Here is a 15,153-nt window from a genome sequence, read left to right on the forward strand (position 1 = left end):
TTTTTTTTTTTTTTTTTTTTTTTTTTTTTTTTTGGTGTGTGTGTGTGTGTTTACAGGTATAACTTTCTTTCAGTTCAAAGACTGTCATGTACGGCAATGCTTAAAATCATTTCATCAACTTTTTTTTATAATTCTCTATGAACATAATGTGTATATTCTCAGAAGGATGATTTTCAATGTAAAACAAACCTTAAAAAGATGGGATACAGTTTCTATCCCCTGGTAATCGAGAAGGAACCCTCACTCATTGACAATGCATCTAGAAAATTGCTTTTGTTAACCTTAAGATAAGGACATTCTGCCTCCTCTGAAGTCCAGTGCGGGCAAAGAACCCTAACAGTGGCTTATAGGCAGTGACGTAAATAAGGGTATATAAGCAATGCATAGGGGTCCAAGGTCTTATAGGACCCTTTAATGTTCTAAAAAGAATTAGATTTACAATATTTAAATTTTTAGTTTAGAATGAAAATAGAAGTAGACTGGTTATACTTGTTTCCATAAAAACATATCTATAATGCTTTTACAAAAGTAATAGCAGAGATTTGTGGGCTTATAGAGAGTGGGCACCTGAAGGTTCTTTCATTTCAGTCTTCTAATCTTAACTTTTCGCTTTTGTGTAGTTCCAGATGTGTAAAAACAGGAATTGCTTGAAAATAATCCGTTTGGCATCAGTTGTACCACTATTGGTGACTTTATCTCCAGCGCCAGCAAAACGGAAAAGTAACAAATATTTTTATAATTGTAATATCAATGACCCTTGTTAGTATGAATTATCGCACATAACAATAAAGAACGTTATAACGTGTGGCTATTATAGCAAAAATTGCTTATCAACAACAGCAGTTGTAGAGTCATTAGGTTATTTCGAAGCAAGAGAGATGAAAAATTAGCAATGCCCTCGTCGGAACTCGAACCTCAGGAATACGCGCCAAGTGTTTGACCATTACACCACGAAGGCATGCTATGAAGGCAGGAGAAATACCTTATATACTCCCCCTTTTAAAGGCGGACTGGGTAGGGGGCCCAATCGCCAAATCCTGGTGATGGAGAATCATCATTCACCAACTTTCGCTGGGAAAGTTTAAGTACTTTAATAACTGCTTTAGAAAATAAGTTTTAAAGTTTTCATAAGAACATAGGAAGAAGTAAGAGAAAATTCGTACCTCCTTCATCAGTCATAATTGCCACAGTGGCAGCTGGTCCACGGCCAGCAGGATTGAATACTTGCACTGAAATTAAATACTGGGAAAATGCATTCAAACCACGTATTATATATTCCTAAAATGGAAATACACACAAAAGAAAAATAAGCAAATAGATTAAAAATTGAAATTTTAAATAGTACTGACATAATGCAGATTTTGTTAGCAATGATTATATTTATTTTAAACAACAGAAGTAAATTCTTCAGTTGCTAAGTATTACAATAGCTGAGTAGTATAGAAGCGAAAAAAAAAAAATTACGTAATGCACAGCTAAATTAGAAAAATACTTTATTACTAATAACATACGATGTTTTCAAAGTTCTAGGAATTTAGGTATTATTGTTTTATTTTGACAATTTTCATGAATATTATAATGCAGTTTTCCAACAAAGCCCATTTAACTGAATACACTTATCCTAAAGGAAAACTAAATTTTTAAGCCGATATCAATGAACGTTTCCGGTGTCTCCTCTCTCTCTCTTTCCTTACATCCCGGTTAATCTCTCAAATAGAAATTTTTCAAATGTGGGAACAGAATACTCCTCGCAGATGTTGAGCAGTTTGTGAAGTTTTCACAGCCTCTTTTATAAAAAGAAAATTACTGCTCGTCACATTTTCTATGGTTGCATAAACAACGCTACTGAAATGCCCCTGTATCAGTCAAACAACTCAATCGGGCTGAACAATACTGCACGCGATAGCTGTTGACGCTATAGGCGCCATCTGTGAAAAAATGTGTAACATTTTGTGTTCTAAACTCGCCAAGAGATGGCACCCATGCTTGTTTTGTAGCGTAACCTCGCGGCAACTTCTGTTGAGTTTTTTTTAGTGTGGTTTGAGAGAGACGATGATGTAAATTACTCGGCTCTCTGAATAAATAATAAATTAGTGATACAGTCCACTGTAATGTTCTTGGGTTTAGTGTTTTTATTTTAAATATGAGTTTAACTGAACTATTGAGAGGCCCATGTCAAGACTTGTCTTTGATCCATAGCGTTGCGTATGAGCTCTAGGAATTGAACTAGAGCTCAGTTCCTAGAGCTTTGGGAACATCCCACGTATATGCTTCAATAATAAAGAAATCCTGCACTTAACTCGTTTTTAAAGTCCGTCATACCCGAGGAAATTTAAAAATATGTACATTAAAAGTTACTATACTTTATTTTGCCAAAAATATCCTTTTCTGAATTACTTAAGTCTGAAACTGTGTTCCGCGGAATCTGGGGTTCCAGGCAGGTCTTTTAAGGGTTGTGAGAATCAAAATTCGAAAGCTTTCGAAAACTACATGGGCTAGAAACTAACCACGTAAAAAAAAATCAATTAATAGCACTTTTATTTCTCTTGTTATTGCTGTCTAAAGCAATGCTAAGTAAATCTCTTTTGATAAACAAATTAAAGAGTAAAATTGTTATAAAATAATAATTTTCTTTACGTTTACCTTATAAAGGGCACACTGTACTGACATATTATCAATATTTTCTAAATATTTATTTTTTCTGAGGATGGTTGAGTATGGCAAAGCCGTGAGGGCTGTCTCCGTATCAGGAAATATGCCTTAGTGGAGGACTTTCTGAGGGTAAATAACTCCTATTTACGTTACATACGAGAAAAACCCAACCATGCAAACAGGCCATTTACCTGGGATCGAACCCAAATCAGGTCTAATTACCAGTACTCAGAGCTCTGAACTACTCGGCCCGAGACTGATAGGCGTTCTCACAAAAAAAAAAAAAAAAAAAAAAAAAAAAAGAGACTTTGCGAGGTACTATCAAAAATGTTATAGTTTCAGGGGCTAGACAAAAAATATTAATATTATATTTTCAGGAGTTTGACACAGTTTGATGACCACTGAATGCTTCTGTATTTGTTTTCAGTGTGGGAAATAAAGAAAAAATTAAGCAGAAGTAAGATCTTAACGTAATTCAGTTTTTAAATTGGTCTTTTAATATAAACTTTGAAGTTAAGACAGACTTTTATAAGGTTGATGGTTTATTAAAATTAAACGCTTCAGTCAGAAACTAAATTTTAAAACAATAATATGATTTTAGAAGCAACAATAAAAATTGCATTTCTTTCTTTTTAATTTTTCGTATTAGAATTTAATAAAATATTTCTGCATTCAAGAACAGCCTTAAGTATTTTGTTTTTTTTTTTCAAACTTTTTAAAGTAACTCAAATTTTAAAAATGAATATCAATATTAAAGACATCTGTGCAATACTAATATTTTCTTCAGAAATAAACACCGAGGCTTCGGCACATGCAGAAATTCGTGAAATGATGGCATAAATTTTCTTTATAAATTGAGAAATATAAAAAAACTAATTAAATCAAAGTTTTCATTGTGAAAAGCCCTTCGCAAAAACTCCTGCCCTCTCATTCCTTTTGCAAATTATTTTGAAACTATGTAAGTTGTAAAATAGTCACAACATAACCATTTAAAAAGAATCAGAAAAATATAAGCGCAAAAACCAAATTTTCGATCTCAATTATTGCTAGAATTATTATATTAATGTGATATTAAGACCCTTCAGCATCTATACGAATTTATTCTCTAATGACCGACCTAAATCCATCATCAGAATATAAATTCATATGGATTGGTAAGCTTTTCTTCCAAGCATGAATTCGGACGACGAAATTTAAGTAATTTTTAAGGTACGTTATGTTAATTAACCAGTTATTACGATTTACTGCGTATTGTAACATGAAAAATCGAAAGAGACGAGCTATGGCGGAAAAGAAAGAATACAGAGGCAAGTCCATTTAACATTGACAAATGGATACGCCAAGCTAGGAACGGTTTGGGCGACCACTTGGCGAATTTTGGTCTGGTCCCTGTATCACCGTAATAAGTATTGTAATTGATCATTATATCAGCTGCAACCGCAATTTTATCCTCATATTGCTTTCCAGTAATTTCGAGAAGCAAAAAGCACTAGAAAGATCTCGGTGGCCGGATGAAAACTATGTAACTCTGAGTTAGTTGTTGGTGGTGTTGCAGGTTGTTAGTTCAGCCAAGGCCATCTTGATGGGAGAAGACCGAATCCAAAGGGGTTCTCCCCTGATGTGACGTCACGAGCGAGGGCAATCGTACTAAAGCCATCTTTAAACGGTATGAGCGTAAACAGAGCGTTACGCTAAGCTACAAGTTATGTTGCATTAACTATTCCTGAACTATACTAAATTTAATTTTTATATAAAAAATGATGTATTGAAAGTTAAGTTTATTTACTAGCTCACTTTAATGTTTTCCTTGAATTAATTCTGTTTGACCTGTACTTCTTAAAAGTTAGTTCGCGATACAAAACAAACACTTTTATGATGGAGATTCTTCCCCCATTTTTATTCATTCATTCATATTTGTTACATATGCCATAATGCTCATGTTAAATATTATAACAATCCAGTAAATTGCTATTGTAATTTTTCATTTTCAAACTGTGTATCAAACCCGAATCTAGTAATTTTTTATTAGAATAATTTCACATTCTAAACAAGACAAGAATAATAGTAAAGTTCTTGAAAGTTAAAAAATATTGATCTCGAGTTTATACATATATTTTGTACGTTCACTAAGCTTAAAAAGAGGTGTGTTAATAATTATAGTCTACAGCGTATTAGTTATATAGCATTAAATAATTCACTGTAATTCCTTTCCTTTTAGTTATTATTTAATTAAAGTGATTGAATTATTACAGACGCTCCGAAAATGTAGCGTTCCGGGATGCAAGTCAAATTACTTAGCCAAATGAACACCATATTACAACTTTTAAGTTCCCCAAAGATGAACAACTGTGTAAAACATGCATTAGTAAGATTAATAAGAAAGACTGTACCAGGATCATGTGCTTATGTGTGCATTTTGCATTTTGATGAACGTTTCATCATAAGAGACTTTAAAGCAACACGACCTAATGAGACAGTATTAACACTTCAAAGAAAAGTGTCAGTTTTATCAAAAAATTGCATATTCGACTAATTTTTTACGGTCAACCTAAATATTTATCTTGTCCTTTACCACAAAAGCGAAAGACACCAGGAGACAAGACAAGAGAAATAAAGGAGTGTAAAATTAATTTTAAAAAAAAATGTGTGCTGCAGACAACATTGTCCCCTTTTCAGAATTTTTAATATAAACTTTACAGCAATAAATTATCAAATACATGGGCAATAATGAAAGCATCTGATTATATACTTTTTTGCGTATTGAGAAGGAATATTGCCCAGCAATGACTGTGTCATTTAAAGACGAGCATGATTTAATTGTTTCAGTTCTTCGTGAAGGTTTAAATATAACAAATATGTTTTAATGGCTTTTAGGAAAAGATATACTATTTAATAAATGGTCAATATTTGAAAAACCTTTCAAATCAATTGTACAGTTATAAGAAAACCTCAATAATAGTCGAAGAAATGCTTTTAGTAACTGAAACTCTTCAGAAGTGTTCTGAAAATGCATCAGAACAGATTATGATATAGCAATTAAATTTTTCAGGGGAACGATTTCATTATTGAAAGCTAAACGCCCACAGCTGAAATGATAACATGAACTTGCACATTATTTTATAGCAGTCCTATGTGTTATTCTCGAATTCGAGATAGCTCGTCCAACATTAAATGCTGGGTATATAAGAGATAGATACTTTGCATTTAATCCCCGACAACAAGGTTAAATGCAAAGTATTTATCTCAGAAATCTTCCCAACTACAAAATCATGAACAGGTTGGGAATCTTTTACTTGATGAGATTTGTATTAACTTACTATTACTAAACGGTAAAGTTGGAGGTTCCTCAAAAAGCTTCTACAATTCAAACCATTATGATTTCTTCAATCTTAGCTTCAAATAAAGAAGTTCCTGTCCATAATCTCAAGCCAAATGATTTACAAATTCAGACTTTACAGGTGTTAAAATTTTTTCATGATTGTGGCTTCGAGGTTGTTTCCATAATTTCCGATAACTATGTTAATCATAAATGCTATGTGATGGTGATATGGTGTCTGCTAGTGAAAATGAATTTTATTTGGGAAAAAAAATTTTAACTATTTGATTTAGTTTATTTACTGAAATGTGTAAGGAATAATGGGTTGAACCAAACTGAAACTAATTAAACCATCTTTTAATGATACGGATAATAAGCTGTATTATGCAAGTCTATTCCATATCAAATATATATATATATATATATATATCATAGAGCAGCACCATTTTTTACAAATAGCTCAAGCACTTTCGAAAAAAATATTATATTCAACCTCTTTAGAAAGGCAATATGTTTTTAATTCAATTAAAAATTTTCATGTAAAGACTGTTGTAGCACTGCAGGGTTTCCCTTAGTTCAATTAACCAATTATTGAAATTTTTTATGATAATGATCATTTTAAAAAACAAGCAAAACCCCAGAAATTGAAAAATCAATGCTTATTAATACATTAATTTAATATTAGTAATCTGGAGTATCTTGTTGAAGACATTTCAGTGAGTATTTAAATTTATGAAACAAATGTTTGGTTATGAAAATGAGTATTTCTTAATTGCTGTAAATTTTTACATTGAGCATCCTTCTATATGTGTCTATGCATAACAAATGGAAAAAGAATCAATATGTCAAAATCTATGCGTAAATCAAATAATTAAGAAATGGAATGCATTTATATCGCTATGTTGCCAAATTAATTTAAAAGTAACATATTTTTATCTTAAAATTATGATATTAACAATTAAATGTAAATATTGATAAATCTTACATCTAAGAGATGCATAACTCTCTCTTGAATGTCAATCTTTTGACTTAACGTGATATATTAATATTTGCAGCTCTCGAATTTCTGGGTACGATTTTTTTTAGATGAGACAGCAAAAGCATAGTTTCTTGTAGTGCTTGGAAATAAGTGAAAATATTTAGTTTTGAATGCTAGTCACACTGTGGTTAAATTTTAAATTACAATATTTATTTTAATTAGTTTCAAAATATTTGAGTTTGCAATGTTTAATGCTATTAAACTGCATATAATGATGTGTAACCAAAAATATAGTATTGTAAAGCATGCTATTGATTAGCAAGCAAAAATTAATATTATTTGAGAAATTCCCCTCAGATACAATCCCATTGTCTAAATATAAAAGATTAGTAATCCACTCTTTAGTTCCATCACAAATATAAAAGATTAGTAATCTTTAGTAATCCACTCTTCTTGATAACGTCTGTTGAAATTTTCCTTGGGTTTATTCTGAAGTGTACACAGTTAGGAAATCTTGAAATATAAATTTTTAGTGATTTAAATAACGTTTTATGTTTAAGGTAGTTTTGTTTTCCTCTAATTTCTTGATCATTATTTTATTTCGAAGTCCTCGTTTTCACATAAGATTTTAAATGGAAATCTTACTTAATTCGTGGAATATTTGATTTTGAAGTTGTCACTTTCTGAGCAGCTTGACGGATAGAAATGTCAGTTTCTCAAGTATCTTCCCGTTTGACAGTTTTTATGATTTGTTTGCTACTTTTTCGAATCCCTTTTTCAAAATTTTGTTCAAGATCAAATTGTGCCTGCTCTTCACAACATTAAAGCTCGATAAGTCGCTATTTTTGATATTTGACTATTTTAGTGAAGTTTTTTAAAGACAGCAATTTTTCTTGCTTTGGCATTTCAATCATAAAAGCGTACTATTTCCTTCTGAATAATTTTCGTCCAAAGAGATGCTATTTTATAATCGGTTCTAGAATTAAATTCAGACTGTTACTATTTTCAAAGAACAAAACAAAAAAAAAAAAAAAAAAAGTAGAAAAACTTTTTTATAGTGGCGAATTGAAAACTTTGCACGGTTATCTTTATTGACTTATATCTAATCAATGTAGTTGTCTCATTCTTATCCGAGACTCACTTTAAATCAGAAAAATACAATTTTCACTAACTCAAGATAAAGTATCAGGATCTGAATGTTAGTGGCACAGCAGAACTTACTGCTAAAATAATAATACTTACAAAAGTTATATATACAAATATTAAGGTTGTAGTGATTATTTAAATTTTTTAATAGTTATTTTCAATTTTGAAACCCATTCCTTTAAATTATTCTTTCCCACCTACAACTTCTTACCAGAATGAGTTTTCAGTATCGCGTTTTATGTAAATGAGGTAGAACCAGTATTTAATGGGAAGTTCAGTCACTTCCATAGAAGTCAAGACCGCAGACCCCCCTTACATGCAATGTTACTATCTTCGGGAAAAAAGTCCGTACAAGTTATATTAAACCGATCGTTTACCTGAAATTCACACATAAACAGTGTGTGTGGGAAAGCGTACGGCAAAAGCTTTACCCAGTATTTTCTAAGGACTCTGGATTAAATCTTGCACGCAAAAGAAGGCCTGCAATTGTCAGGCCTGTTATCACATATGCCTCCCCGGCCTGAGCAAGTGCTAAGGCAAGTGAAAGTCACCGGCTGCAAGTTCTGCAAAATAAGATCCTGAGAACCATCACGAACGCCCCATACTATGTTAGAAATGAAGATTTACATCGCCACCTTCAAATTGATTATATCAAAGACTACTTATCCAAGCTAAATGGAAACTTTTTCAGGAAAGCAAAGACCAACAGTACAGCTAACTTTGCGTATATTCTGAGCTATGAAATCATCCCGGACGATTTGCTGATCTGTCCTTATGCTACACACTTAATTATGTTGTGTAGATAATTGTCTGATCGCGTTATAAAAAACTAGGTGAATGATTTTCTGATTTAAGAAAATCTTAATTTTATTTGATTCTGAATTATTTATTTTAATGCTTTAATTTTGGTGAAAAACAGATGCTTCTAAGAATATTATTTAGTTTCAAAGAATATTATTTATTTTCCTTTTATTTGCAATTTTTGTCCAAGCTTTGATTCATTGTGAAAAGAAGCAGGGAAGGGAGGCGATTTTGCTAAGTAATGATTTCGCGCGTTTTGTCCTTTAGAATGTTTTAGAAGAAATTTCTTTGTGCAATTGACCTTTAGGACAGGAAGTACGTGACAGAAGGGTCAGAGGTTGCCACTTAACTTTCGATGTAAGTCATTCTGGTTTTGGCGATCGGGGGTCCGGTTGTTGGCTAAGTGAAGAGGGGCGCGCATGTGTGATCACCCTAATTAGGTCATTCGGAGAAAGAAACGCAAATTTTGTCCAGATTAAGGGGGCGATAAATGAAGCCATTGTGGGAGCCCGTGTTTGTGAAGGAGATTAAGAAAATTCGAGTTTGAATCACTTTTGGACCGACTTTCCGACGGTGAGGTAGTGTAATTGAAGTTCTGGTGATGAATAAATTAGAGTAGTTCGTCCTCCAGTTGTGCCTACGGCAGGGAACGGCAGTTATGCTATCCGGCCGCAGATTTGCTCTATGCCCTTATCGGAAAAACCAAGGACGATGTCTTTCGGTCTTGTATTAAAAAAAAAATACCTCGCCTCATAGTCTATGATTTTTCCTGGTGGAGCTGTGAGTCCATGCGGACAGCCGTGCGGGGGCCAGCGGTTCTCTTGCCTTCCAGAGTAAAAATTTTTTCGTCTATGGAAACCAGTTACCCGGCCGCGTGTTTCGCCAAAAGTGCCAGGACAGGACGATATCCTCTGAAACTTCGACTTGTAACCGAGGGGCAGTGCCGTTCGTCGAAAGCCTAGAATTAGGATACGAGTTCTCCACTTCAAGATGTCTACCTAAGATAAGTCCTTTTTCTGTGTTTGATGTATTCCTATGAACTTTAAGTAAAGTTCCAGAAACTTCCTTGGAATTTTAAACCCAACATTGAATCTTTAAATTAATTCTAAATGACTAAAATTTGCGTCCCTTCTTCCCCCTTCTTAATTTACCGAGACAAACAGGAAAGTCGTAATAAGTAATGGTGCTGTAAAACTATAGTATGTTTTGTGAAATCATCCTTAGAATAGAAGTTGAATTTCAGATAATGTGTTTCTTTTGACATCCTAGAATTTACAGCAGTAGTTCAAGTTAAATTAAATGAATCATAAAGTAGATTTGAAAATCCTTGATTTAAATGTTTAATTAATGATAAATTGAAGAATTCACTTGTGTAACTAAAATAAGAAAATTGAGTCTCGAGCTCTTAGGATGTGAAATTTAATTTTAATTGTTGAGGAGTTTGAATAAACTTGTATTTTAATCTGGAAACCTATTTCTTATGTTTTCTTTATATCTTTTATGTGTTTTCTTATATGTATATTGATTTTACATCTTGTGTATCCGATTCTCTCACGGCACGGTCCCGGATGCATTTACACAACGCAATGCACAAAATTTCACTTATACGATCACTAAAAGTGTGGAAATTAGCTAACTCTTAAGAGTTTAGTTCTCAGTTAATATTTAGTTACGGTTTCGCCTATCTGTTTCTGCATTAGTTTCCCCCCTAAGAGGAAGTAGAAACACAACAATTAGGCGAGCCAATAATTAATTTTACTCGTCAGTACTGTGCGCTTACGCTCCGTGTGCATCTTTCCACATCATCTCTTGTGACAAACATTCCAACAAAATTTCGACCAATCATAGTGAAGAGCCAGCAGGCTACGAGCATCTTACAGACTTTTAGGTGTAACTACTTTGGAATTGATCTTGTTTGGACCAGTGTTGCAAATAGGTTGCGTCAGCTCCTGAGCCCTGGCGAAAAATTGCGCCGTATTGCTTTTTCTCCCTCTTATTCCTCTCCTCAAAGGAAACTCAATAAGGAATTTCCTAATACCAGACTGCGCATGAAACTCTTTGCATGACTGAGAAGTATTGCTCCGGCAATAGAAACACAGTACAATACAGTATATCGAAGTTCCATAGAAGAGCTCAGAAGTTCTCAGTAGATCGTGTTGTACTACCATTGGGCCACGACGTTGCTTTAAGCCTATCTTACTACGTTCGGCCGTAGTCCGTGCGGCCGTGCCTGTTAGTACTTGCCGGTGAGTTTAATTACGGGCCAACAGCTTTCTGTACAGCTTCGGCTAAATTTTAGTTAGTTAGAATTAATTTTTTATTTTCTATCTTAAGTTAAAACCCAAGCCCGAGAGGAACCATCTGTATTATTATTCTTTGAGTGAATAAAAGGGTATTTTAACCCTTCCTTGGAATCTGTCTTGATAGTTGTAAGAAGACCAGCGAATAGTCGCTAGACTCTTCCGCAAAGTTCTAGTTGCCAAGGACACGTAAATTAACTAGAACTTTATAATACCATGTTTTCACTCCTTTCACAACAAATAGGGTATATAAGGTTTTGTTTCTTGGGTCGAAAAAATTTTATTGAGGTAGAACAACTCAAGCTGGATTTCAAAAAATATTTTCAGAGGCTCTGCAATTACTTGTAATAAATAAATAAAACTTTTGCTTTTCATTTTATAAAACTTTACTACACTTTTAATAGTTCAGAAATTTTGATAATCGTATTTGGAACTCGTTAAAAAATAGTAAAATCGTATGAACAATTCCAAATGTCTTTGAAATATCCAAACACTGTGTAACAGAAATGGGCAATTCCATAACTGAATAAAGTTATTACAATGGAGACGTGACAATATTCATTCATGAAGACTGGTATTTTGTCGAGATGAGTTGTAACAACGTTCATTCATGAAGAATGGTTCCTTTTTCAAGATGACTTGTAATGACTGTCGTTCATGAAATGCAGTTCATTTTCCGCATGACTAACTATATCTGATCTATCATGTAACTATATCTGATCTATCATGTAAAATTGTTCTAAACTGATTAATTACTTAACGTCACCTAAGCAAATGAAAGATTTAATCATTTAATTCCAAATGAAAGCATGAAATATGCCACGATCCTTTGTAAAAGGAAGGATCTGCATAAAAGGAATAAATTAATACGTATTTTTGAATGAAATAAACAGAACTAAAGGCGGAACAAATTCTCTTTACGTCCAAATGATCGTAATGCTGCACCCTTTATAAGTGCCCTTTTTGAGAATGCTGGATAGCTATGTAATATTCTTTCTTCTCAACAGATCATGAATCGGACTGCGGATTGTATTTGGACTGAACAGAATAGACTTGTACTGTTCTCTGCATTATACGATATATTCTATTATTCTTTGCAAACTACAGAATGGCGAACAAACAACATGCCAACTCCCTTGCATGTGAGACTCTTATCTATTCTCGCTTTCACAAAATTGTCGGCAATATCAAAAACGTTACGGGTTCTTCTTCAGGTGAAAAGGATTAAAAAGGAAACTTAAAAAAAAAAAAAAAAAAAAAACAGAGGGAAAGCGAGAATCTTTAGAAGAGGTCGTAATCAGTGGATGGCCCAAGATTTATTTTCTTAAAACAACTGATTCGCTGACATAGATGGAGCTATGATTAATATTTAGTCATTTTGTCATTACATTCTCTGCGAGGTCCATTTTTCATTTAGCCAGCTTAGAAAAGCAAAAGATTCACCTTAAGTATCTTTACGATATAAGATTATTTAAACATCTTCAGTCACAAAATCTAAGCATTGTTTAATTTAAAGCATCAACGAAATTTCCAGAATCAATGTATCGCAATAAATATTGTTTTTATTTAAAAAATGGTGAGAGCATTCTTTTTATCCATTTGTTTTTTTAATATGTATATATACATATACTTCTTGAAATTGGAATATATTTGAAGTCCTCTTTAGAAACGTATATGTTCTTTTTTATAGCTTAAAAGAAACTTTTCGTTGTTTAATTTTTCTGAAAAATCTCAAGTCCTGTATGATCAGTTTTGAATTTTCTTTTTGTCTGTGATTTAAAAATCATCAACTTCTTCACCTATTGCACAATAAGTATTTCTTAAGAGACAAATGTGATATGGGTTTTAATATAAGAAAGAATATATTCACTGAAATAAAAGTGACTACAGATATTTTTTAAAGATAAACTTATGTATTGAATTCTTTTCTCTCTTTGAATTCTGCATTCTAACACTAAAATAGTTCCCTTACCCCCCCCCGGAAGTTACAAACTGGATTTTGGATTCTTTAAGGTACAGATATAAATGCATATATTTTGACTTTTTAATGTTCACAATAGAAATAGACTTTTTTATGGCAAAATACAGTATAGTTATCTGCCTACAGGAAAAGTACTTTCGAGGAGACCTTTCTGTGGAGGCACAGGCATATATTTCCGTTACACACAAGGAAAAACGTAAAAATTATTCCCGGCGGTTGTAATGTGGAACTCGCAGCAGATTATCAATGCTTAATGTTTATAACCATTTGGCCATTTCCTGTAGATGATAATATATTTTTTGAACAGAGCCAAAATTGACAACTTTTAGTCAACTATCATTTATTCGTAAATAAATATCACCTCCGACTAGTCGTCCTTAGTAGTCCAACTAGTCGGTGTTAACGGTACATGAGTCACAGAAATATTTTCCTTTCCCTAGATAGAATATTATCAGTTTTTTTCCTCCGCAGATCGATATTTCATTTTGGATGAATAGCCTCAAATAAACCATGCGGACACGTGATTTCTCTCTCTATCTCTGTGAAATACCACGGAGCTGCAGTTAATTTGATTGCAAATTTCAGAAAGCACATGAAGTAAAAATGAAATAAAAGTCCGAAATGTTACATACCGTAGCCTGGGGATCTCTTAATATTACTTCTCTTTCTCCTCGAGCTCTTTCTCTCAGACGGTAGGTGATACGATAGCCGAGGAACTCACCATGTAGTGTATGTCGAGGTGGTGCGGCCCACTGCAGAAGTATAGAACTACTGCTGGTGTTATGCGCATAAGTAATGTTGGGCTTCCCATCAGGCACTGCAAAGCAATGAAATCATATGTAACACAAAAATCGCCACATTTAAGCCATTTTGTACTGATTGCAAACGTTACCATTTTTACATCAGAAAATCTTCCCTTAGTTACATATCGTTATAACACAGATGCTACAGGTATACGGAAAAGGGGGCTACGGGCTTTATTCACTTAAAATATTAATCCAAAAGACTGTTATAACATTTCTTTTAATGATATACAGAATTTTATGAAAGTAGCTTGAGCAGTGGAAGCAGACCGCTTTCCCAAATACAAAAGTTATCTTTTTATGCGAACCCTCTAGAGGAAAAATACATTCAGTAAAGCATTTTTTATGCATTAATAAGTTAAATACAAAATTTCACTAGCAAAACCCGCAGATATATTCAAAATTAATATTTTTCGGGATCAGCTATAAAGTTAACAACTAATGCTCTTTTATCAAACGCAAAACCTTCTAATAGCCAAAACGAGTGCTTTTTGATTCGCAGTTGCTCCCTGAATTTTAGAGAAAGTTTAGGGGGCTGTTACTAAATATTTAATTTCTATCGAAAAAGCGAAATGAAAAGTGATCTAAATCAATATATTTATTCTTTATTAGGTCAGACAAGTGAGATAAGCACCAACATCATTCAATACTAGTTAAATGAATGAAAAATGTTTGAAAAAGTGTAAACTAATTGTAAGGAGTTTTCTTTTTCCTAATAAGGTATTTTTCCCACTTCCCTAGAGTGCCTTCGTGGTGCAGTGGTTCTACACACTGGGCCGGTATTCCAGAGGTCCGTGGTTCGATTCCCGGGGAAGGCGGTTGCATATTTTTCATCTTTTCTGCCTCTAAAAAAATCCTAATGACTCTACATCCTTAGCACTTGCCTTCGTAGAGTGGTTGGAAAGCATACTGGGCTAGCATCGGAAAGTACGAGCTACGAATCCCGGCGAGGGCATACATGCTTTTTCATGTTTCCTTTTCCCGAATAAACAGAATGATTCACCACCTAGATTTGGCGTCTGGGTCTTTTCCTCCCTAGTCTCCATTTAAGTAGTGAAGAATTTAAGAAATTTCTATTTTCTTACAAAGTGTCTTCGTGGTGTAATTGATAGCCTGTCCGGCTAAAAATGAAGAGATTGGGAGTTTGAATCCTAACTACTATATAAAACTGAAAT

At 33.3% G+C, this 15,153-nt stretch overlaps 1 protein-coding gene across 2 annotated transcripts in view; it reads right to left on the reverse strand.

Moving 5' to 3' along the window:
* The window catches only part of LOC118198401 (putative receptor-type tyrosine-protein phosphatase mosPTP-1), a 178,001-nt gene that overhangs the window by 76,374 nt on the left and 86,474 nt on the right, over positions 1-15,153 (reverse strand). For both annotated transcript variants that reach the window (XR_015039036.1, XM_085809345.1), the window contains exons 5-6: positions 13,808-13,992; positions 1,164-1,278 (exon numbers count right to left, since the gene is read on the reverse strand). Coding sequence is in view for 1 of the 2 variants with exons in the window: in XM_085809345.1 (XP_085665471.1) it covers positions 1,164-1,278; positions 13,808-13,992 (300 nt within the window). In the remaining variant the exon portion in view is untranslated. The remainder of the gene's footprint in view (positions 1-1,163; positions 1,279-13,807; positions 13,993-15,153) is intronic.

The sequence above is a fragment of the Stegodyphus dumicola genome, chromosome X2 (assembly GCF_044657685.1).
Source record: "Stegodyphus dumicola isolate Sdum_Otavi_A_Nest chromosome X2, ASM4465768v1".
NCBI lineage: Eukaryota > Metazoa > Arthropoda > Arachnida > Araneae > Eresidae > Stegodyphus > Stegodyphus dumicola.